Source organism: Antennarius striatus, chromosome 17 (assembly GCF_040054535.1).
Source record: "Antennarius striatus isolate MH-2024 chromosome 17, ASM4005453v1, whole genome shotgun sequence".
Classification (NCBI taxonomy): domain Eukaryota; kingdom Metazoa; phylum Chordata; class Actinopteri; order Lophiiformes; family Antennariidae; genus Antennarius; species Antennarius striatus.
The window spans coordinates 41,322-66,493 of record NC_090792.1 but is presented as its reverse complement, the minus strand read 5'-3'; the positions used below and the strand labels follow the sequence as shown (position 1 = coordinate 66,493).

The following is a 25,172-nucleotide window of genomic DNA, read 5'->3' as shown; positions in this document are numbered from 1 at the left end:
TAAATAATCAATAAATAATCATCGTAAGCAATTTACACTCATTGTCTGCACAATACTGCCCCTGTCTTTGTGCCTCTGTTCCACAGGTGGAGAACGCGGATGGAAGACAGGATATCCAAAGGCCTGGAAATCCCCCCCAATTCAGCAACAGAGCACTATGGACATGAAACTCAAACTGGCCTACCTGCCACTCTCTCTCTCGCTCTCTCTCTCTTTTCCTTGATCTATCTCTTTCCCCAATGTATTTCTCTTTCCCAACCAACAGGTCAAGGCGGATGACCACCCTACAGAGTCTGGGTCCTGCCCGGAGTTTCTTCCTCAATGAGGGAGTTTTTCCCCGCCACCGTTGCTTATGCTGCTCTGGAGGGCATTGTTGGCTTTCTGTCTGTAAAGCGCTTTGAAATGTCTTCAGATGTGATTAAGCACTATATAAATAAAATTTGATTGAATAAATATCAGACACTCAGACAATCTGAACTTACAGAGAAACATACATAGGCAGAGGAGGTTATTTTATTTGGTAATAATATTTTACTGATACATTGTGGGAAAGTCAATCTAGTTATTTTGAGTTTTTGCGTAAGGAAGGAAGGAAGAATCCATTCAGAAGAAATAAATAATAAACTCATGATCTATTCATGATTGGAATCTTCTGTATGTCACAATGCATACTTGACTATGGATGTTCAGTTGAAGAACAGCATCTACACAAACATTAACTCATTTATTCATTAATTCATTTTCTTACCCGCTGCATCTGCTTGTGCAGGTCACGGTGAGCTGGAGCCTAACCCAGCTGGCACAGGGCGTGAGGCGGTGCAAACTCCGTGCGCCACGCCAGTGCATCGCGGAGCTACACATATACACACACTCACTCCTACAGGAAATTTGGGACCGGCCAATTAACCTGAAGTTCATGTTTCTGGAAATGGGAGGAAGCCGGAGAACCTGGAGAGAACCCACGCAGACATGAGGAGAACATGCAAACTCCACACAGAGCGGGACTGGAACCCGGACCCGCCTTGCTGTGCAGTGACAGCTTCACCCACTGGACACTGTGACGCTAATCTACACAAAAATTACTCCAAAAAACACAAATGAAGAGGGTGTCACAATTTTCTATAATATTGAGAGAAAACTATAAAAAAAATACCCTCACGTCTTTTTTTAGGAAATATACCTGACTATAATGAATGGCTGTGTTACACCTGTAGAGATAAACAGTGTTAAAAGTGTTTACATCTATTTTCAACAATAATTCAACAATAATCTCTAAGACTGATCGTTTCAATTAATTTCTATTGAATTCTGCCTGTTTAAAATGGGTTTAACTTTTCATCATTTGAGGGTGGTCGAGTCCACAGTGACCCCCACTAGTCTGGTGATGATGTCAGAGTGAGTGGGGTGAAAGGTCAAACCATCCACCTCCATGGCCAGGTGACCAGTTTTCCCACTTCTTATCCCAAATTTCACCAGAACGGAAAGGATAGACTCCTCCTGAAAGAGAAAGAAATAAAGTCTTAAAGTGTGTGTGTGTGTGTGTGTGTGTGTGTGTGTGTGTGTGTGTGTGTGTGTGTGTGTGTGTGTGTGTGTGTGTGTGTGTGTGTGTGTGTGTGTGTGTGTGTGTGTGTGTGTGTGTGTGTGTGTGGGTGTGTGTGTGTGCTTGAGACAGAGACCTTGTCCACTGATGGCAGGTTTGCAGTCCAGTCCTGGACCCTTTGTGGGGTTGTAGGTTCGAGTCTCTGACCTCTATTTCTGTAGCGCTGGTGGGAGGGGCAGGTGTGGAGCAGAAACAGCCCACAGGCCACGGCGTATCCCCCCCAGTTAGACACCCCTGCAGCAGGAAGGATGGAGGAGAGCCTTCAGACCCTCCAACAGGACCGGTGATGTTCGGTGTCTCCAGCTGATCAGACTGGACACCCTACCAGCAGTGATGGCGTAGTCAGCAGGAACATCACAGGCTATGAGGCCCCCCCGGGGCATCAGGGCCTTCACCTGCTCCTTCAGTTTACCCATCCCCAACTCGTTACCTCCATCACCGATTCCTGCACACACACAACACTCTGACACATCGTCTTTCTCTGATTTACAATCAGCAGGTTAACGCAGGTCAGGTGTCTCATGCTAATGACAGCCGTTAGCATCAAAGGCTAGGTGAAAGTCACACTTCAAAGACCCCCCCCCCCGACACCCTCTGGTTCCAATCAGCCACTGCTGAGGAGGCACACAGGTGTTTACCATGGTGGTTGGAACATGAACAGCACTAACAACCCCCCGCAGGGGTAATAATCTGGACCAGACACCACCAGAACTGAAGAAGCCTCTGGAGGAGAGGAGGAAGAATCCTTCTGGTAGTCCAGAAGGTCGAACAGCACTAACAACCCCCCGCAGGGGTAATAATCTGGACCAGACACCAGAACTGAAGAAGCCTCTGGAGGAGAGGAGGAATGTCTGCAAGAATCCTTCTGATAGTCCAGAGGGTCGATTTACACGGAGAACCTCGACCTGGAGGACTGGGAACCTACACAGACTGGTATTACCACTACTACTAGTACTAGTAGTACTAATGTAGCCGCAAGAGGACACAAGCCAGTGTCTTATTGTGCCGGTCCCAAGCCCGGATAAATACAGAGGGTTGCGTCAGGAAGGGCATCCGGCATAAAACTGTTGCCAAATCAAAGATGCGAATCAAACCTATGACTTCCATACTGGATCGGTCGAGGCCGGGGTTAACAACGACCGCCATCGGCGCTGTTGACCTACAGGGCGCCGGTGGAAATTGGATTACTGTTGGTCGAAGAAGGAGAGGAGGAAAGTGCGTTCACTCGAAGAAAGTCGAAGAAAGAGAAGAGGAGCGCCAAGAGTGTAGGACTGAGAGTAGGGACGTTGAATGTTGGAACTATGACAGGAAAAGGTAGAGAGTTGGTTGACATGATGCAGAGGAGGAAGGTAGACATACTGTGTGTACAGGAAACCAGGTGGGAAGGTAGCAAGGCTCCAACTTTAGGAGCAGGGTTCAAGTTGTTCTATCATGGTGTAGATAGGAAGAGAAATTGAGTAGGAGTTATCTTGATGGAGGAGTTTGTTAGGAATGTCCTGGAGGTAAAAAGAGTGTCAGATAGAGTGATGAGTCTGAAGACAGAAATAGAAGGTGTGATGTTCAATGTTGTTAGTGGGTATGCTCCACAGGTAGGATGTGAGCTGGAGGAGAAGGAGAAATTCTGATCGGACTTTAAAGAAGTGATGCAGAGCATACCTAGAGGTGACAGAGTTGTCATTGGTGCAGACTTCAATGGACATGTTGATGCAGGAAACAGAGGTGATGAGGAGGTGATGGGCAGGTTTAGTATCCAGGAGAGGAACGCAGAAGGACAGATGGTAGTAGACTTTGCAAAAAGGACGGAAATGGCTGGAGTGAATACTTTCTTCCAGAAGAGGCAGGAACATAGGGTGACCTATAAAAGTGGCGGCAGGAGCACGCAGGTAGACTACATCTTGTGTAGACGGTGTAACCTGAAAGAGATCAGTGACTGTAAAGTAGTGGTAGGTGAGAGTGTAGCCAAACGGCATAGGATGGTGGTGTGTAGGATGACTCTGGTGGTGAGGAAGAGAAAGAGGTTAGCTAAGAAGAAGTGGGACACTGAGAGAACTGAGGAGAGTAGACAGGAGTACAGGGAGATGCAGCGTAAGGTGAAGGTAAAGGTAGCAAAGGCCAAACAAGAAGCTTATGATGACTTGTATGCTAGGTTGGACAGTAAGGAGGGAGAGACTGATCTATACCGGTTGGCAAGACAGAGAGACAGAGATGGGAAGGAGGTGCAGCAGGTTAGGGTGATTAAGGATAGGGATGGAAGTCTATTGACAGGTGCTAGTAGTGTGATGGGAAGATGGAAAGAGTACTTTGAAGAGTTGATGAACGTGGAAAATGAGAGAGAACAAAGACTAGAAGAGGTGACTGTTGTGGACCAGGAAGTAGCAAAGAGTAGTCAGGATGAAGTGAGGAGGGCTGATGGGCCATACAATGAAGTTATGGGAAAGAGTAGTGGAAGCTAGACTAAGGGTAGAAGTGAACGTTTGTGAGCAGCAGTATGGTTTCATGCTAAAAAAGAGTACTACAGATGCAGTATTTGCTTTGAGGATGTTGATAGAGAAGTACAGAGAAGGCCAGAGGGATCTGCATTGTGTTTTTGTAGATCTGGAGAAAGCTGATGACAGGGTGCCCAGAGAGGAACTGTGGTATTGTATGAGGAAGTCTGGAGTGGCAGAGAAGTATGTTAGAGCGGTGCAGGACATGTATGAGGACTGTAAGACAGTGGTGAGGTGTGCTGTAGGTGTGACAGAGGAGTTCAAGGTGGAGGTGGGACTGCATCAGGGATCAGCTCTGAGCCCCTTCTTGTTGCTATGGTGATGGACAGGCTGACAGACGAGGTTAGACAGGAATCTCCATGGACTATGATGTTTGCAGATGACATTGTGATCTGTAGTGAGAGCAGGGAACAGGTGGAGGAGAAGCTAGAGAGGTGGAGGTTTGTCCTGGAAAGGAGAGGAATGAAGGTTAGCCGCAGTAAGACAGAGTACATGTGTGTGAATGAGAGGGACCCAAGTGGAAGAGTGAGGTTACAGGGAGAAGAGATCAAGAAGGTGGAGGGTTTGAAGTACTTAGGCTCAACAGTCCAGAGCAATGGAGAGTGTGGAAAAGAGGTGAAGAAGCGTGTCCAGGCAGGATGGAACGGGTGGAGGAACGTGTCAGGTGTGATGTGTGATAGAAGAGTTTCAGCTAAAATGAAAGGAAAGGTGTACAAAACTGTGGTGAGACCAGCGATGTTGTTTGGTCTAGAGACAGTGTCACTGAGGAAAAGACAGGAGACAGAGCTGGAGGTAGCAGAGATGAAGATGCTGATGTTCTCTCTGGGAGTAACCAGGATGGATAGGATCAGGAATGAGTACATCAGAGGGACAGCACATGTTAGAGGTTCTGGAGATAAAGTCAGAGAGGCCAGACTGAGATGGTTTGGACATGTCCAGAGGAAAGATAGTGAATATATTGATAGGAGGATGCTGAGTTCTGAACTGCCAGGCAGGAGGCCTAGAGGAAGACCAAAGAGGAGGTTTATGGATGTAATGAGGGAAGACATGAAGGTAGTTGGTCTGAGAGAAGAGGATTCAAAGGACAGGGCTAGATGGAGGAAATTGATTCGCTGTGGCTACCCCTGAAGGGAAAAGACGAAAGGAAAAGAAGAAGAAGAAGACTAGTACTAGTAGTACTAGTACTACAGCTACTACTACTACTGATAGTAGTAATAGTACTGAAGCTACTACTACTACTAGTAATAGTATTATTACTACTGCTACTACTACTACTGCCACTGCTGGTACTAGTACTACAGCTTATATTACTACTAGTACTAGTACTATTACTAGTACTACAGCTACTACTAATCAATACAGACATCGTGTCGGGTGTTTTGTCTTGACCTCCATCTCTGCCGAACCCCTGAGACCGACTCACCGAACCCCTGGGAATTGATCGAACTCAGGTTAAGAACCACTGTTGTAGAGGCTAAAATAGTGAAACTCACCGATTGTGGTGATTCCTGCTATATCCTTGGCAGCAACGAACAAATCATCAATGGGATCCACCAGATGTTTGATGTTTATTCCTCTCATGTTGTAGTAATTCCCATCTGCTGCACGTCCACTGCGCTCTATCGCCACCAGATGGTCGTACCTGGTATTACAGACATATAACCGCTACGTTCAATAATCTGAGGGGGGATTCTTTAAACAGACTGAAAAATGTATGGATTACATTTTCAGTGATTGGATCATTTCTTTGTACAGATGAGTAGGAATTAATGTACGGCTTAATAATTAAGTTTTCACACCGTGTAACACTAAAATAACCACAATAGAACATTTTAAAGAAGAAAATCAAAGTAGTAATGAGGATTTTGTTTGTCCTTTTGATATTTAACAAACAGTGACCTAAACGAACCAGATGATAAGACATTAAAGTCCAGCATCACCAGTAACAAGTACAGTAATCCCTTGCATATTCGCACTTAAAGATGCATGGCTTCACTACATGGCAGATTTGTAGTTAGCAGTCACCTGATACTGTACGCTCATGCTTTTGGCTGACAATCCCGAGACTCAACGAATGCAGAACACTTCCGTGTATCAAAGTGTCACAGGTTCGTGAATGCACAGGGCGAAAAATTGATGGCACAGCCGCAAAAGATCCGTTTGGTGTGTTTTTTATTTTCACCAAAAGAACCAGTGAAAAAATATTTACAGTGAAGATAAAAATTCCCAAAACCAAAACCCCAGCGCAACAAAAAAGAAGTATATGCAGAGAAAACTTACACTACGAACAGCCACCATGCACAATGTTCTACAACTCCAGCTCCACTCTAGCTCCAATTCTCCAACCCTCCAACTCTCACCCCCTGAAGCATAACTGCTTCCCTTGTATATATCCCCATTTTTTCTTTTTTCGGATGTTGTTGCTGATGTCTCAACACTGATGACAGTAAAATCTGTTGTACTAACATGTCTGGAAAGACGAAAATAAACTGAATAAATAAATATTGTGGAATTTCATTTTTTGCTGGCGGTCCTTGAATGCATTAAAGACGAGTTACGAGGGATTACTGTACACCAAAACATTAGTGAACTGGGCTAACCCGTATCTTGACGTCAAAAACCAGGTAGAGTTAAAAAAAGGATGTGCTTCTTTCCTGTTCCCTCATCCGTACTGCGAACACATATAACAGCTTAGCCAACCTGGGCTTGCTGGGGTCTCCATGGTGACACAGGAAACGTAGTGCAGAGTCAGGACCACTGTCTTCAAAGGTGACCAATGGGATTGCAGTTTTCAGCACACCTGAGATAGTGAAAATACAAGTACAGTGGTACCTCTACTTACAAATGTCTCTACAAACGAAATTTTCTACTTTTGAAACGCCTCAACAGGAAAATATTACCTCTAGTTACGAAAATATTTCGAGTTACGAAAGGTTAAAATACAGTATGTGCTGATACTCACAGCTCCCACAGGTTCCTGAACGCAACATTCTTACAGCTGCTCTGCCATTGGCTATTACCTAGCATCCTGTCATCCCATTGGCTCAGAGGGACCCCTGTGTGTAGCTAGATAGGTGTCTATGCAGCGTCCTCGTCATTCGGACCTCGACCCGTGAGGTGTTCTGATAGTTTTATATAAATATATTAACTTTTAGAGTATTCACTATGGACCCCAAGAAAGTGACGGAGAAAAGAGGAAAAGAAAAGACGAAGAAAAGAGTTTTTTTGTCCGTACAAACAAAGAGATGATAGAAAAGCCTGAAAAAGGGATGTGTTTGGTTGATCTCTCCAAAGAATATGGCCGTAATGCATCTACAATCACCACGTTATTAAAACTAAAGGAAGTTTAAGGAGTTTAAGGCGTCGCGTGGGTGGTTGGAGAAGTTCAGAAGGAGGACTGGAATTCACTCTGCTGTTCATGGTGGGGCAAGAGGGCATGAACCAAAGAGGGCAAAAAACAATGAGGACAGCAGTTAAAAGGTAAATGACCATCATTATTATTCTTTACTCTATTCTTTGTTTTTTACATTATGCACAACTCTCATTTATTGTGTAATAATCTAATTGTAACATGTATTTGTTACATGTTTTGATGCATTTTTATGCTTTATAAAACATTTATGTAGAATTTTGGGGGCTTGGAACGGATTAGGGCATTTGTATGGAAAAGGCGTCTCTACTTACGAAATTTTCTACTTAAGAAATTTCTTCCAGAACAAATTAATTTCGTAAGTAGAGGTATCACTGTACAATGATGACAAATGATCTTGAAGGTTAAACATTTATTTTTAATGTTTTTTGTTGTATTTCTAACTTTGTCCCACCTGAGCTCACAGCCTCATCAATGATGGCCTGGTTCATGTCCAATGCTCTCCTGTCCGTGACCATTGTCACCTGTTTCCCTAGTGACAGCAGCATGGTCGCCATGGCAATGGCTCCTGGTGGGCCATCACTCTCATCTGGAGGGCTAAAGGGAAAGCATCAACTATATATTTGATTTTATGGTTTATTTTTTCAACAAATTCAGACTTGTAGCAGCAGACTTTTATAAATGCCTTTATATTCGTGTTATTTCATACAAACTTGACTGATTTGAAAAATGATGGAGGCATCTAACCTGAATACTTAATGTGTGTAATGTATGTTTGCTGTTCTAAATCTGAAAATAGTTAATCAACATTTGAAAGTCAGAGCTTTCAATCTTGATTATTGGAGATTCTAGTTAAATTGGGTCCAGCCAGAACTGTGCTTAATGAACACCCTTGATTTTTCCACTGGTAGGAGCCCGGTAGGGTCATCATAGTGACAACCTGCTTGTTAGGGCTGGCAGGGGTCAAAGGCTTGCACCTGCTTGGCAGCTAATATCTTTCCTTGTGACCTCCAAATCTTTCTTGGGTTGGTTTGTGGTTTGAAATTGTTAAAGCACTCCCGCAGATTCTAACCAAATTATTATCAACTAAAGGCAATCCATATCACACATGTGTAGTGTTCAGGTACCTGTGTTGGAAGTGTGTTGGGAAGCCGGTTGTTATGGCAACAGAGGTTGCGTGAGAGAGTGCCAAACAGGAGCGCAGAAGTTCATCCTGGACAAATAAAGCTCTGATCCCTCGTTGCCCTGGTGACAGAAAATGACAAACTTATAACCACCAGGAAGCAGAGCACACACTGAGGTTCATCCTCTGGTGAAAAGGAATATATGTACAGGAACTGATGGTAATCCAGTCAGGACTGATTGCAGTCTGCACCAAAGTGGTGGACAGACCAACAATAAAGCCAACAATTATTCTACTGGAATAAAAGTGAATTCTTCTTTCACTGAATGGCCTGAACGACATCTTTCTCTGCTCACCTGGGTCTTCTCCAATAATGATCTCCAGCTGTCTGATCTTTGTCACTGCCCTCTGAGATGCCAAACTGTACAACAATGGATTATGGGAAATCTTGAAGCACAGGGGGACGAGTTCAGGACTGAGATCCGTGATGAGGGGGTCTACACCTCTGGTGGGTGGAGACAGGATGGACGTAGGAGGGTAGTCTGGGATGTCAGTCAGGAACATGCAGCCTGGTGAGTGGCTGAATGCCAAAGAAACCTCTGCAGAGAAACAGAGGATGAGGAGTGAATGCATCATCACTCCTTAGATCATATGAAGATATTAAGAAGTTAAGTATAGGTGTTGCTCATCATATTGCTCACTGCTGCTTAGCAGCGCTTCCATAGCAGTCACTCCACAGGCCCAGAACACTGGGACATCACCAGGCTGCATCTCCACCGGATCCCCGTAGTCAGGTCTGGACAGGTCCTGTATGCCGAGGAGAGCTGCACCGACAACATTTAACACTGCTGCATACATAATTACCATCCCACGGAAAGCATGAGGGTGTGTGTGTGTGTGTGTGTGTGTACCGGGGTCTCCTATGTGTACAGGTGCTCCATGTGCAGCCGGGTTGAGGTGAGTGATTTCCACAGCTGCATCCAACATCCCAGCTGGAATGGGACGCATACTGACCACTAGAGGGCAGCAGAACACTCCAACAGGAAGACATGGGACTGCGGTCTGACACACAAATGTCATGTAGTCATTGTGAAGTAGCCACATTAACAGTGTACCGTATAAAATGATCACATCACATGGATGATGCTTGATGAACTGTGGTCTGAAACAAATGTAACCCTAACAGTATTGTAAAGGTGCAATGTCATCCAAATGATACAGAGGCTGGACACTCAAAAGATTACTTTACATCTACCATACATAATTTCTGACATTTAATATAAATTGCAAGTGAAACAAGAAGCCAGTCAATCAATAAACTGAGCAGGAACAAGAACCATCTAAAACAAAAAAGAACTCTGAGCGTGACAATTTATTGACTTAATTTTTGAGGAATAAATATGTTACAAATGTCTGTTTGCTCTGCTCAAAATACAAATTGTGATACGAACATCATTATAATAATATATATAATAATCGCGAGTGGCTTTTCAATACGTAAGCATTTTAAATTTGGCCCATTAAGGGACCCGTAGGCTGCAGTGACGTCACTTCGTCCCTGCGCCACTAGTCAGAAGCAGAGTGACGACAGAGATGGACGCGACACAGGAGAGCGAGGCAAGACCTCTCGGGTGTTTTTCAGAACAAACACGAATCACTGTGTACGTTTGACGCCTCGTGTCAATTGTGATGACACGCCCCCTTAGCCATCACTGGCTGCAGGTGATCACGTGACGCTACCTGTCATGTGATCGCTATATAAGCCTACCTGTGCTACAGGGGATTTTGTGCACTCAGTAGTGGATTTCTGCTTTCACGATGGTACGTCATCTGATTGATTTCTTAATGTTTTAATCCATAGTAACTATGTTGAGCAAAACAAGAAAGTGGTCAGACGAACATGTGTAACCTGAATTTACCTGTACTGTCTAACAGAACGTGATGGGAGTCAGCGTTCTGCAGGATCTGAATGTCAAGGTGAACAACTCTAGTCTGGTGCTGGTAAAATAAAGGAACACTTCCTGAAGCTGATGGAAACAACAGAAACAGACTTTGGTGTAAAATGACATCAGAGTAACACCTGTCAAGGTGAAGCCACGCATATCTGAACTGGTCTCTATGACAACAGCAGAAGTCACACTGATTTACAGGTAGGTCATTTCATGGGAGTTCATGCACTGTCCTGGTTTAGTTCTTTGAAAAAGGTGACATTAATTTATTAAATACACCAGTAAAACATGTAATTGTGTCTTAAATTTGAAAAAAAAAAAAAAAGTTTTTTACTAAAGAAGGGTTCGGTGAGTGAGTATATGAAACCGGCAGGGTTCAGTACCTCCAACAAGGATAAGAACCACTGGCCTGTTGGCATCTTGCTATCTAGTTGCCTTATTTAGAGACATGTTATTCTATTCATTTTGAATTGCTGTATTGAGTCAACTTTAGTATTCATTTTGATTGAGAGCCTGCTTATGTGCCTATTTGAGACTCAGCCTTATTTTATTTCTGATTTTTATTTATTTTATTTAACTATATTTGAATTGCGTTTTTGAGAAATACACCTGGCCTGATTGGTTTGCTGATGTGCTTGACCTTTTTTCTTTTGAATTTCATTGATAACGCACACTTAACCAATAAATTGTGGATTTCAAATCTTCTCATCTTGGTGTATTCTATTGATTAGTCATGTGCTACAATTTTGTAATGTCCTTGAATTCAATTTTTTTATTTGGGGGAGATTAAAATGCGATTAATTATATTAATTAATGGTGACTGTGTTATTTTAGTGCTTTCAGACTTAACTGCTGCATGTGATACAGTGGACCATGAAATCCTGATCTCCCGCTTGGAGCAGTGGGTGGGCATCAGGGGCATAGCACTGGAGTGGTTCAGGTCGTACTTGACAGATAGAACGTTCTGTGTCAGCCTTGGCGACTCAGTGTCCTCCTCTGCTCCTCTCCTGTGTGGGGTCCCACAGGGCTCAGTTCTGGGCCCTCTTCTCTTCTCTCTCTATCTGCTCCCGCTTGGCTCCATACTTAGGAATCATGGGATTCACTACCACTGTTATGCGGATGACAGCCAGATTTATGTTCCACTCAAAAAGAACAATGCATACTCTATCGCTGCATTAGTTAAATGTCTTGATGACATTAAGGCCTGGATGGCTCTGAACTTTTTGAGTTTTAATGAAAAGAAAACTGAAGTGATGTTTTTTGGTGGCACCGCTGGAACACCCCCTCCAGATCTGGGATCTTTGGCCCAGCATATCAAGCCAAGCATCACTAATCTTGGGGTAAAAATGGACTCAGGTCTCAAGCTTGACAGCCAGATCAGGGCAGTAGTGAAGTCCAGCTTTTATCATTTGAGGCAGCTGGCCAGAATAAAACCAATTCTTTCGAGGCAACACTTTGAAACTGTCATCCACGCCTTTGTCACCACTAGGCTGGACTATTGCAATTCCCTTTATGTGGGGGTCAGTGCTTCTTCCATCTCCTGTCTCCAGATGGTCCAAAACACTGCTGCACGTCTGTTGACCAGCACCCGTAAACATGAGCACATTACCCCCATTTTAGCCTCACTCCACTGGCTGCCCATACATTTTAGAATCCATTTTAAAATTATTTTATTTACTTTTAAATCCCTGAATGCCCTTGCCCTGCCTTACCTCTCTGAGCTTCTACACCGCTATATACCTGCTCGCTCTCTCAGGTCAGCTGATCAGCTGCTCCTGGATGTGCCTAAAACCAAACAGAAGCTCAGAGGGGACCGTGCCTTTGCTGTTGTGGCACCCAAATTGTGGAATAATCTGCCTCAGCAGATCAGACAGGCCTCTTCTCTGTCTGTTTTTAAATCTCGTGTGAAGACCTACCTCTTCTCCTTGGCTTTTAACATCTAGATAGACACCAGATTTTATTTTGTCTTATCTTATTTTATCTTACTTTTTATTGCTCTGATTATTTGCTTTTGTTTTTATCCACATTTTATGTTTTATGTTTTTAATTGATTAACTTTACTTATAATATTTGAGCCATTTTGTCTGTTATCTATAATGTTTGTTCTTTTTTATTCATTCGCCTGTACAGCACTTTGGTCGACTGCGGTTGTGGTAAAGTGCTCAAAAAATAAAGTTTGGATTGGATTGGATTAATTACAAATCCTGTAATTAATTGGATTAATTTTTTTAATCGCCTGCCAGCACTAATAATAATGTAATAAATAATAATAATATAATAATAATTATTATTATCATAAGTATAATTGTAATAATATAATAAATCTTTACATTAATCATTAATAAGATGCGAAACATTGATAGGTGTACCATACCTTGAACATGCTGACTTTTTTGCCCTGCTCCACATTCCTGACAGGAACTCCAGCTCTCTCCAGTCGGCCCTCAAAGCCAAAGCTGCACCCCAGATAGAAACACACCATGTCTGAGGAGGAGCCATGATGCCCGGCCTGCTGCTCTGATGTACTCCTGGCAGCATAATAAAGATAATTTATATTTACAGCAGTGAAATTACATTCAGTATCATGATATCACTGCATGCATAGAAAATACTGAAAGAAGCTTCCCTATAAAAAACAATGAAAACAATGAAAAAAATAAAAACACAACAAAGAAAGCACCTGAAATGCTGGTGGTATTTTGCGTAATTCAAAGTCAAACAGCCTCAGAAGGTAGACGCAGTGTGAGATTCTACACGTGTTTAAGTACCAAGCCCAACCAGCGGCCTGCTCTGGTGCTGTAAACTCACCTTGTCTGAGGGAGATAACTCTTCAGATTGGAGACTGTTTTCACTGGTCGACCTTCATCATACACGGAGTACAGAGAAATATCAGTCCTGAAGACATCGAAATAAATAAATAAGGTTTACGTACGTGATAGAAAAACTGAACTGACAAACCATTACACCATCACTGCATTCAGACAAATATTGGAGTGACACCTGAATGTTAATGTTCTCATTCAGGTGGAAGTCTAATATGTTACCACCACACTGCACTAGACTACCAATGTTCACTCACAATTAGATCCATTGAAATGACATCTGGTTGTACTTCAGCCAGAGTTCTGATGTACTTAACCAGATGACACATGGACATTCATTTCACTGAGACCAGGAAATCATTGGCCTGTTAAGTCATTCAGTAACTGTATCTTGCAAATCAGTGATTGGATGGAGTAGCATGATGGTCTCACAGAATCTTAGTTGGTACCAATTGACCAATAAGGTATGTCAATAATAAAACTTTATTTCAAAAAAAGTGCTTCAGAGCACGATAAAATACACAAGATAAAACATGAATCAAAAGATGAGTAGAAAAGAACACAGAGAAGCAACTACATTTTGACAGTCGGTGTAAAAGATTCATTTTCAGTTCCTTCTTAAAAGGTTCAATGGACTCTATCCCGTCTAGCAGCAGAAGAAGGTTCATTGCTGTAGTACTCTGGCCTGGAAATAACAATCTCCCCAGGTTATAGAATGTGTTGAGGAGACCACCAGGGTCTGATGACATTAATGTTCACCCAGGAGAGAGCTGTCAAGACGTCATTGATGTAGGATGGAGCTTTGAAAAGTAGCAGCAGCAAAATCCTAATATGGATTCTGACATTATCATGTAGCCAATGGTAATGTCTGTCTGTCTATCTATTAAATTAAAATTAAAGTTATAAATCTCATTGTTGCAGCATCACATTCTGTCATTAGTGACCAAGTAATTCTCATTTGAGGAAGATCATGAATTTCCAGCACATTAATCTGATATTGTGATGATCTGTACCTGCCATACCTGTTTTGTCATATTCATAACGTGCCAGGTGTTGTCTTTGATTAGTTGGTTTTCATTTTATGTGCAGTACATTTCTGGTTTTCTGCTGCTGTCATTTTCTGGAATCATTCCACCTAGTCTTATTATTCCTGATTGTCTCATTTGGTATTTAACCAATCTGTATTTAGTACTCCATATTGTCAACTCCCATGTATTTAGTTGAACATTTGTTTCACCTGAACCTAAATTTGCATGTCACTTCCTGCTCTGTGTACTTAAGCGCCTTCACTGCAGTTTATCTTTGTCACACTGTTGATCATAATGGGTTTCCTCCACGACTGTCCCCTCAGCCCTCCCTGTTCAAAACAGTAATTGACATCTACAGTCATCACTGGCAACCGGTGAGTTAACGTGCCATGTTCAGAGGAGAACCAAAATCTATCAACTCAAATATTGAATTGATTTTGATTTTTTGTCTGTTCTCTCAATTTGCGTTTTGTAACCAATAAAATAAAACTATTAAATTTTATATCTTTGAAAGCATTCTAACGCTACATGTGTTTTTCCAATGCCTTCCAAAAACATTTGCACAATACTATGTGTGAAATCTGTTTAATGCTTATAACAATATGAATCATTGATCACTGGCTACACCTAGATAAACTAGACTTTGATACTTTGGACTCCAATGATTTATTGTTCTTCTCTGGATCTCTGACCAGTGTCTTTATTTCTGAATTTCTTGCTGAATCCTGCAGTCCCCTGCTGAGGGGACAGTCGTGGAGGAAACCCATTATGATCAACAGTGTGACAAAGATAAACTGCAGTGAAGGCGCTTAAGTACACAGAGCAGGAAGTGACATGCAAATTTAGGTTCAGGTGAAACAAATGTTCAACTAAATACATGGGAGTTGACAATATGGAGTACTAAATACAGATTGGTTAAATACCAAATGAGACAATCAGGAATAATAAGACTAGGTGGAATGAATCCAGAAAATGACAGCAGCAGAAAACCAGAAATGTACTGCACTTGCTGTTATACTGGAAAATAATAATTAAAAAAAACATGTGTGCTGTGCGTTTTACCTTATATCAACATTTTTAGCAAGAGGCAGACACGAAGTTTCTCCTGGTTGACTGCGATGCAGGAGAGGAAGGGGGGTGGGGTTTTTGTGACAGAGCTCTTCAAAGTCATTGGCCAGATTTTTGGGAAGGATGATGACACAAGCCTGCTGATACCCTGCCACACACACGCGCACACACACACACACACACACACACACACACACACACACATACACACACATACACACACACACACAAACACACACTCACATGCACACATACACACACACACACACACACACACACACACACACACACACACACACACACACACACACACACACACACACACACACACACACACACACACACACACACACACTTAATGCATCAATCAGTCAAGTTTTATTTATATAGCTCTTAATCATGGCAACAGACATTTCAAAGCACTTTAACAGACAGAGAAATCCAACTGAACCCATCCTATCAAAGTTATTTCTTTTCCTCCATGGATAAAAGTCATCATGTTTCTAGTTCTTAATGTTAATGTTCTCATTCAGGTGGAAGTCTAATATGTTACCACCACACTGCACTAGACTACCAATGTTCACTCACAATTAGTTCCATTGAAATGACTTCAGCCAGAGTTCTGATGTACTTAACCAGATGACACATGGACATTCATTTCACTGAGACCAGGAAATCATTGGCCTGTTAAGTCATTCAGTAACTGTGTCTTGCAAATCAGTGATTGGATGGAGTAGCACTTTCTCCAGCTAAACAGAGATAAGACTGAGATCATTGTGTTTGGACCACAAAAATAAAGTGTGAGCTCTCATCTTGAGTCTCTCTCCCTTATAATAAAGAGTTGAGTAAGAAACTTGGGTGTTATTGTAGACTCTAGACTGGCTACCTGTTAGTCAGAGGATTCATTTTAAAATGTCTCGGCTGGTTTATAAATCTCCTACTGGCTCAGCGCCAAAATAAGTCTCTGACATGCTCGTGTCACATGAACCATCTAGATCCCTGAGAACATCTGAAGCTGGAATGTCCCAAGAGTCAGAACTATGAATATAGTGAAGAAGCTTTTGTTACTGACATGATACGCATTTATCAGATTCTATACACCTGAAGCAGCTTCTTTGAAACTTTAGGGGTACTATGGCGCTACCTGCCCCATAACCACTTTGGCACTTTCATGAATGGTTTTTGAAAAAACCAAAAAAACCAAAACAAAACTGCACCAAATACAGGGCTCTTTTTATGTCACATGACTCCACTATTTGTTTTCAGCAGCAATTTTTTTCTAACCCTAACTCAAAGTAGTTGGTGCATATTTATGGTTATAAACATTCTGCAACAACCTGGAGTTGGAAATGTCATACAAATTTAGACACCATGTGGATGGAGTTAAAATGTGTATAAAGAAATAAAAACAGCTTTCACTAGGGCTAGATGGGTGACTGACTTAACTTCAGATTACTTAAAATATTAACATAAGATATGTTTCTTTATTTGTTTTAAGGTTACACATATAATCTCCACATTGTTCCAAGCCTACAGGTGAGATACTGTTTCTTACCGTTAGCTAATCCAGATGTGACTCTTATTCTAGGATCTTCCTGCCTTATCAGCATCCTCAATGTGACAGGACTCAGGGACTTCACATTAGCCAGCCTCGCCATCGTGGAGCACACAATGCTGTGAGATATTCTAACTCCTCCGATGTCACTTTCTTTAGGTATAGGGTTATTTATGTTTATGTTTCCTCTGGAGCCTGGAAAGTTCAGTCAGTGCACACCGTGGCAGAAATACTGATTTCTGCTATTAAACAAAAGGTAGTTGTGGTTGCAGTGGTGGGAGAGGACTTTGGTTCATTCCACCAAACTCCTCCTCTAAACTAACAGCCAATCAAATGCTCTGACCTGCTCCTTCCAGTGTAAGCCTTTTTAATGATTAAGTCAAGGGGGTCTGGATGTGACTACTCTTTAGAAAACTGATCTGGAAAAGGAAGCAGAGCATAATAAGGGGAGAACTGTTAACAGATATTAATGTGGTCAAGTATAAGTAGAATACTGCTGAAACATTTAGTCAGTTAATTGATTCTGATAATTGTTTGGATCATTTTTCCAAATATGTTGTTGATTACACTTTTAAATGTAGATCTTAACCTACAGTAATGCTTTATATGGATGTTAACTGAAGATTATAGTTTTTAGTAGACAGAGAGATAGACACTATATTTATCCTTGAGGACTTTGTGTATATCTACTGCTCACAGACATAGTTAACATGATTCACCTGTGACCATCACCCACCTCTAACTTGTGCTCCAGTATTTCTATGTCCAGATCTGTCCTCCTAATCTGGAGGTTCTAGTAAACCATTTCTATTTTCTGTATTTTTTTAGAAAGTAAATTCTATAAATGGCGACACGGTGGCGCGGTGGTTACCGCTGTCGCCTCACAACACAACACGGCGGGTCCAGGTTCGAGTCCCGCTCTGTGCGGGGTTCGTATGCTCTCCCCGTGTCTGCGTGGGTTCTCCCTGGGTTCTCCTGCTCCTCCCACCTCCAAAAGCATGCGCTTCAAGTTGATTGGCTGGTCCCAAATAGGAGTGAGTGTTTGTGTGTGTGTGTGTGTGTGTATATGTCTTTGAATGTGGCTCCGCGGTGCACTGGCGTCGTGCCCGGAGTGTCCCCCGCCTCACGCCCTATGCCAGCTGGGATACGCTCCAGCTCCCAGTGACCCGCTATGGCAGATACAGCGGCAGTACATAATAATGAATGAATGAATTCTATAAACTTCTTTAGCAGATAAATGGGAATACATGAGGAGGACATTAAAACATAGTTGCATATGAATTCCACAGAATGAACCACTGGGGGTCACTGAGCGTCTATTTCACTGTGATAATCTGTGCAGTTGGGACCCTTCTGCTACTGTCCATCCATGCTCTGTTAAAAAAGGATGAGGATGTGTTAATACTTCATCCATCCATCTTCCACCGCTTATCCGTAGTCAGGTCGTGGGGACAGCAGTTTCAACTGGGTTCCCCAAACTTCCGTTTCCCCCCACATCTACCAGCTCTGACTCAGGGGTCCCAAGGCGTTCCCAGGCCAGTGTTGAGATATAATCCCTCCACCTGGTCCTGGGTCTGCCCCGAGGTCTCCTCCCAGCTGGACGTGCCAGAAACACCTCCTTAGGGAGGCACCCCGGAGGCATCTGTACCAGATGCCCAAACCACCTCAACTGACTCCTTTCCACGCGCAGGAGTCGTATACAGCTTGGATGGTCTGGTAACGCTCCATCTCCAACACAAGCTCCGCCTCCTTCTCCACCAGTGAGGTGACATTCCACGTCCTCAAAGCCAGCTTCTGCTGCCCGGGTCTGGTCTGTCGTGACCCCCTGTCGTCACTGCCACCCATATGGCAGCACACCCGACCCCATCGGTCTGCTTTGCGGGTGTAGGGTCCACAGGGGTGGGAAGAGTCCACGTTGCCTTTTCGGGCTGAGCCCGGCAGGGCCTCGTGGCAGACCCAGCTACCAGGTGCTCGCTGACGGGCCCTCCGTCCAGGCCTGGCTCCAGACATGGGCCCTGGGCTTCCTCCGGGCAGGGTCACATTTTTCCATTTCCAATTTGTCATGGGATCTTCTGAACCATTCTCTGTCTGGCCCTTCACCTGGGACCTGTTTGCCTTGGGTGACCCTACCAGGAGTACAAGACTCCCGACAACAGAGCTCCCAGGATCCTTAGGGCACACAAACCTCTCCACCACGATAAGGTGATGGTTCCTTGGAGAGGGTTAATACTTCAGTAGAGGATAAATGTCCCACTCTGAATTCCACCAGAATGTGAAGCAATGGGAAAAGAACAATCAGTAACATAAAATATTAGACCACCTTTGTTTTCTTCTATTTCTTGTTGATTTCTTTTTCTTTTTATCAATTAGTAACTCCTGAGTGTATCATGTGACTAAAATAGACAGAAAATAAAACCTGGAATACCTTAAAGTTCTAAGCAGTACAATGCCACAGCCATTGATGTAAGAACTAAAACAGTTTTGGCTGTTACCGTATCAAACGAGCTACATGTCAGCTCTTGATTTCAGTTCTTATTTAATATAGGTGTACGCAATGGTATGGATATTCTTTTCAACTGTTTTGGTAATGTGAATATGGCGATAACTGTTTTATTTACACAACAATAAAACGGTTAAATACATTTCCTTATTGAACAGAACTTGATATAGATGAGAGCACATTTATGTGCATGAAAAGAGCGTTATGTTGGCGATAAAACAAATGGAAATTCAAACGTCCACTTAACATTTACAGTACAATATCAAACATAATGAGGAAGAGGAGGATCCCTAACGAGATGATGCAGAAGTCTGACCTGTGTGAACAATGTTTTTATTCGTCATTCTCAGCTGCTGACGTGTGCACTTCTCCCCTAACCCTAACCACGTGACACACGGAAGTCTGCGCTCCTGTCACATGACTGTTGATTTCTAGTGAGCAGTAAATAACATGCGAGCTAGCAGCAAGCAAACATAGCATATGGCTACTCCCTTAGTTAGCAGGAAAAACAATGTTTTAGCATCCATTATTTAATTTAACCAGTCAACAGCTCGGTGGCTCTGAGATGTGAACCGTCACCTTTACATTTTGTCTTAAAGAAGGGTCATCCACTTTCTCAAATCGGTGTTTACTTTAGCTTGACAGGTTAGTTTAACGGGGATTACCTGTAGTCAGGTAACAGCCTGACTACTGAGGTCTTCGTTGCAAATGACTACGCAGCGGGAAACCACGGCTGTCAGAATCACGGAAAGAAAAGGCAAGTTAGATGTTTTTCCACAGAATTGGACCCCAAGCTTGGGGAGAATAAGTACTAGAAGCTGGAAGTACAGATTATGCTGTCCAACGACACACAACACAACGCCCGCCCCTAAACAAGCATTAAAAAAAAAAGCTCACGCCTTAACGAGAAGCTTAACCAATCAGCGGGTTGGGGGTCTTCCTGAGAAGAAGCAGTGTGAGTGGTCAAGGGCGTAGCGCCACCTGCTGGAAAAAAAAAAACAGGTTCTAAGAATGGGTTCTAATTCATCCGGTCTGCCCCTCATGTCCAGGATCACTGGTGTCAGGACTTCTATTTAAATATTAAATATTGTTTCTTGTTCTGGTTCCTGTTCTCCTTCATGTTTGCTGTGATTCTTCTGAAATATTGAGGTTTGAGCTTTATTCCCATTTTCAGGTGAGAGCGTTGTAATTGTTCAAGAATAAAATGAATCCTCAGAAACACAACTGGTAGCGACCTCAAAAACCAAAGAGTTGCTGGGAGGCTGACACCGGGGCCTTCCTCTGTCAGACGCGCTTCAAGACAAAGACAAAGAGCTTTATTTGTCATTATACACAGGGATGGTACAATGAAATTGAAAGGCCAGATGGAAAGTCGGTCTAGAGCCGCTGCACCCTGGGTGCGCCGTCACTACGGGCCAACATGACCTAATATACCTTAGATGCATGTTTTTCCTGATAATGGGGGTAAATCGGAGAACCCAGAGAAAACCCAGTCAGACACGGAGAGAACATGCAAACTCTTCACAGAAAGGCTGTGGTGGAAATGATGGGGTTTGAGCAACTTGACCTTCTTGCTGTGAGGCAGCAGTGCTAACCACTATTCCACCGTGCCAAGGAAACTTCACTGCCATACTAAAGAATACGTTTAACTTTTTATTAACGAAGAAGAATAATCAACTCATGAAACTGCACAAACTCATAATGGAAGTGATCACAGAATGTAGTGTGGCAATAAGAGCGATTAGAGCAGAAGAGTACTACAGATGCAGTATTTGCTTTGAGGATGTTGATAGAGAAGTACAGAGAAGGCCAGAGGGAGCTGCATTGTGTTTTTGTAGATCTGGAGAAAGCTGATGACAGGGTGTCCAGAGAGGAACTGTGGTATTGTATGAGGAAGTCTGGAGTGGCAGAGAAGTATGTTAGAGCGGTGCAGGACATGTATGAGGACTGTACGACAGTGGTGAGGTGTGTGTAGGTGTGACAGAGGAGTTCAAGGTGGAGGTGGGACTGCATCAGGGATCAGCTCTGAGCCCCTTCTTGTTGCTATGGTGATGGACAGGCTGACAGACCAGGTTAGACAGGAATCTCCATGGACAATGATGTTTGCAGATGACATTGTGATCTGCAGTGAGAGCAGGGAACAGGTGGAGGAGAAGCTAGAGAGGTGGAGGTTTGTCCTGGAAAGGAGAGGAATGAAGGTTAGCCACAGTAAGACAGAGTACATGTGTGTGAATGAGAGGGACCCAAGTGGAAGAGTGAGGTTACAGGGAGAAGAGATCAAGAAGGTGGAGGATTTTAAGTACTTAGGCTCAACAGTCCAGAGCAATGGAGAGTGTGGAAAAGAGGTGAAGAAGCGTGTCCAGGCAGGATGGAACGGGTGGAGGAAAGTGTCAGGTGTGATGTGTGATAGAAGAGTTTCAGCTAAAATGAAAGGAAAGGTGTACAAAACTGTGGTGAGACCAGCGATGTTGTTTGCTCTAGAGACAGTGTCACTGAAGAAAAGACAGGAGACAGAGCTGGAGGTAGCAGAGATGAAGATGCTGAGGTTCTCTCTGGGAGTGACCAGGTTGGATAGGATCAGGAATGAGTACATCAGAGGGACAGCACATGTTAGAGGTTCTGGAGATAAAGTCAGAGAGGCCAGACTGAGATGGTTTGGACATGTCCAGAGGAGAGATAGTGAATATATTGGTAGAAGGATGCTGAGTTTTGAACTACCAGGCAGGAGGCCTAGAGGAAGACCAAAGAGGAGGTTTATGGATGTAATGAGGGAAGACATGAAGGTAGTTGGTGTGAGAGAAGAGGATTCAAAGGACAGGGCTAGATGGAGGAAATTGATTCGCTGTGGCGACCCCTGAAGGGAAAAGACATAAGGAAAAGAAGAAGAAGAAGAAGATGCCAAATTTGGCATCTCAAAAATGGAAGGTGACGTCAGTCGGCGCGCAGAGTTCGGTTCACCGCCTTCAGGCCAGTGTTAACGCGCGTTAACCTCCACGCAGCTTTACGCATGCTAGCAGGCGTTAGCCAGCAGACCTGCGTAACGCTCGCGTTAGCCAGCAGGTGTGCGTAACGCTCGCGTTCACCAGAAGGTGTGCGTAAAGCTCGCATTAGCCAGCAAACGTGCGCAAAGCTCGCATTTGCCAGCAGGTGTGCGTAAAGCTCTTGTTTGCCAGCAGGTGTGCGTAAAGCTGGTGTTAGCCAGCAGGTGTGCTTAAAGCTGGTGTTAGCCAGCAGGTGTGCTTAAAGCTGGTGTTAGCCAGCAGACGTGCGTAAAGCTCACGTTAGCCAGCAGACGTGCGTAAAGCTCTTGTTAGCCAGCAGGTGTGCGTAAAGCTCGCATTAGCCAGCAGGTGTGCGTAAAGCTCGTGTTAGCCAGCAGGTGTGCTTAAAGCTCGTGTTAGCCAGCAGACGTGCGTAAAGCTCGCGTTAGCCAGCAGACGTGCGTAAAGCTTGCGTTAGCCAGCAGACGTGCGCAAAGCTCGCTGATGGAGCTGCAGGACGTCCCCCCCACCGTCCCGGTCGGAAGGAGAGGAAGACCCCGGAACACCTTCCTCTCGGAGGAGCCTCCAGCAGCAGGTGAGTCCCTCCTGATGGAGCTCTAGTGATGGGGGTGTTGGTTCATGGGGGGGCGGGGGGGCACCGGCCGTGTGTTATTGCTCACGTTAACCTACCGGGTCCCTCAGGTCCGGTGCCGAGCTGGACCTGGGTTGACGTAGGCCTGCAGACACCGGTTGTTGGTCAGACTGAAACGTGAGCGTGCTCCGGTGTGAAATCTGGTGTGAAATTTGTTTGAAATCAGACCAGCTTTGATTTCAATGACGTCACTTAAATGGAGACAAATTCAAACTCCAGCAAAAATAAAATAAAATGCAATCAGACAACTTTAACAGACAGAGAAACCCAACTGAACCCATCGTGTCAAACAAATGAAAAACTTAAAAGAGCAAACATCTCAGCAGCTGGAGTCACAGCGATGAGACATGTCATCATCCAGAAACACCTGGTTCCACCAGCGGAGCTCCGCCCACCGCATGAGGACTTCATCTTGATGATGATGATGATGATGGTTATTGATGATGATGAGGATGGCTTTTGATGATGATGATAATGCTGATTATTGTTTGCTGCTGCTGCTGATGATGATGATGCCGGCTATTGATGATGATGATGATGATGATGATGATGATGATGATGATGATGATGATGATGATGATGATGATGCTGGTTATTAATGATGATGATGATGATGACGCTGGTTTTGATGATGATGATGATAATGATGATGATGGTTATTGATGATGATGATGATGACGCTGGTTTTGATGATGATGATGATAATGATGATGATGATGATGATGCTGGTTATTAATGATGATGATGATGACGCTGGTTTTGATGATGATGATGATAATGATGATGATGGTTATTGATGCTGCTGCTGTTGTTGGTTATTAATGATGATGATGATGATGATGATGATGACACTGCTGCTGCTGGTTAATGTTGATGATGCTGCTGCTGTTGGTTATTGATGATGATGATGATGATGATGGTAGTTATTGATGATGCTGCTGCTGGTTATTGATGATAATGATGATGATGATGATGCTGGTTATGGATGATGATGATTATGTTAATGCTGATGCTTCCGCTGGTTATTGATGATGATGATGATGTTGATGATGATGATGATGATGATGATGATGATGATGATGATGATGATGATGGTAGTTATTGATGATAATGCAGACTGATCTGTGTGTGAATTGTCTGATAATACTAAGTTGTTTTAAATGTGACATCACCTGACGTGACTGTATTGATGAGGTGAACTGACTGATAAACTGTTCTGGTGTTTTCTTAACAAACACTTTACATCTTGAATCTTTTTAGATAAACTGTTGAGTGTTTGTCGTGTACAGAAATCGGTTTCCCTGTATAATGAAAGTCCTTGGTGTCCACAGTGAATATATGAAGAATTTATTCCTCTTCAACCTTTACACTTCTCTTGAATGTCATTTGTCATTTCATAGTTAATTATTTACAAAGTGGCTAATTGTGCAAATCGTGCACTTTCAACTTTTTAAAATTTTAGTGAACATTTGGCTTTCCTTCAGGTTTTCATGAGACCTTTGACTTTTCTGTCATTTGGTCTATGCTGACTGGAGCTCAGGTTTGGCTCGATGGTCCTTTGTCTCCATCGAGTGGTTAAAATGGGTATTACCGCTAATGAGCTGTTCGTTTCACCTGATGTAGTGTGTGTGTCTGATGTAGTCAGTCAGTCAGTGAGTGAGTGAGTGAGTGAATGTACAGGGTCAAGGGTCAAGGTCAGGGTTAGGGTAAGGATTAGGGTTAGGGTAAGGGTAAGGGTAAGGGTAAGGTTTAGGGTTAGGGGTTAGGGTTAGAGTTAGGGTTAGGGGTTAGGGTTAGGGTTAGGGGTTAGGGGTTAGGGTTAGGGTTAGGGGTTAGGGGTTAGGGGTTAGGGGTTAGGGTTAGGTACGATAAGATACGTAGTTCCTTAAAAGAACTACAAAGTGCACTGGCACATGGGGCCCGGGAGTGGGGTCACTTTAAGATGCCGTGAACAGGAGTTAAAATCAATTAGAATCAATTAAAATTAGGGAAGGGAAAAGAAATTTAGGGGAATGAGGAAAAACTGGGGGAAGTGAGG

At 43.4% G+C, this 25,172-nt stretch overlaps 1 protein-coding gene across 1 annotated transcript; it reads right to left on the bottom strand.

Moving 5' to 3' along the window:
* Positions 1-504: 504 nt before the first annotated feature.
* LOC137611078 (D-glutamate cyclase, mitochondrial-like) lies at positions 505-17,238 on the bottom strand. The gene is made up of 14 exons (XM_068339082.1): positions 17,002-17,238; positions 15,441-15,594; positions 13,337-13,423; positions 12,903-13,056; positions 9,491-9,641; positions 9,281-9,403; positions 8,936-9,178; positions 8,584-8,701; positions 7,911-8,053; positions 6,787-6,886; positions 5,580-5,728; positions 1,926-2,045; positions 1,677-1,834; positions 505-1,497 (listed from the first exon to the last, which is right to left on the bottom strand). Exons 1-14 carry the CDS (start codon positions 17,102-17,104, stop codon positions 1,339-1,341), a joined length of 1,962 nt encoding a protein of 653 aa, XP_068195183.1. The 5' UTR covers positions 17,105-17,238; the 3' UTR covers positions 505-1,338.
* Between the last annotated feature and the right edge of the window lie 7,934 nt (positions 17,239-25,172).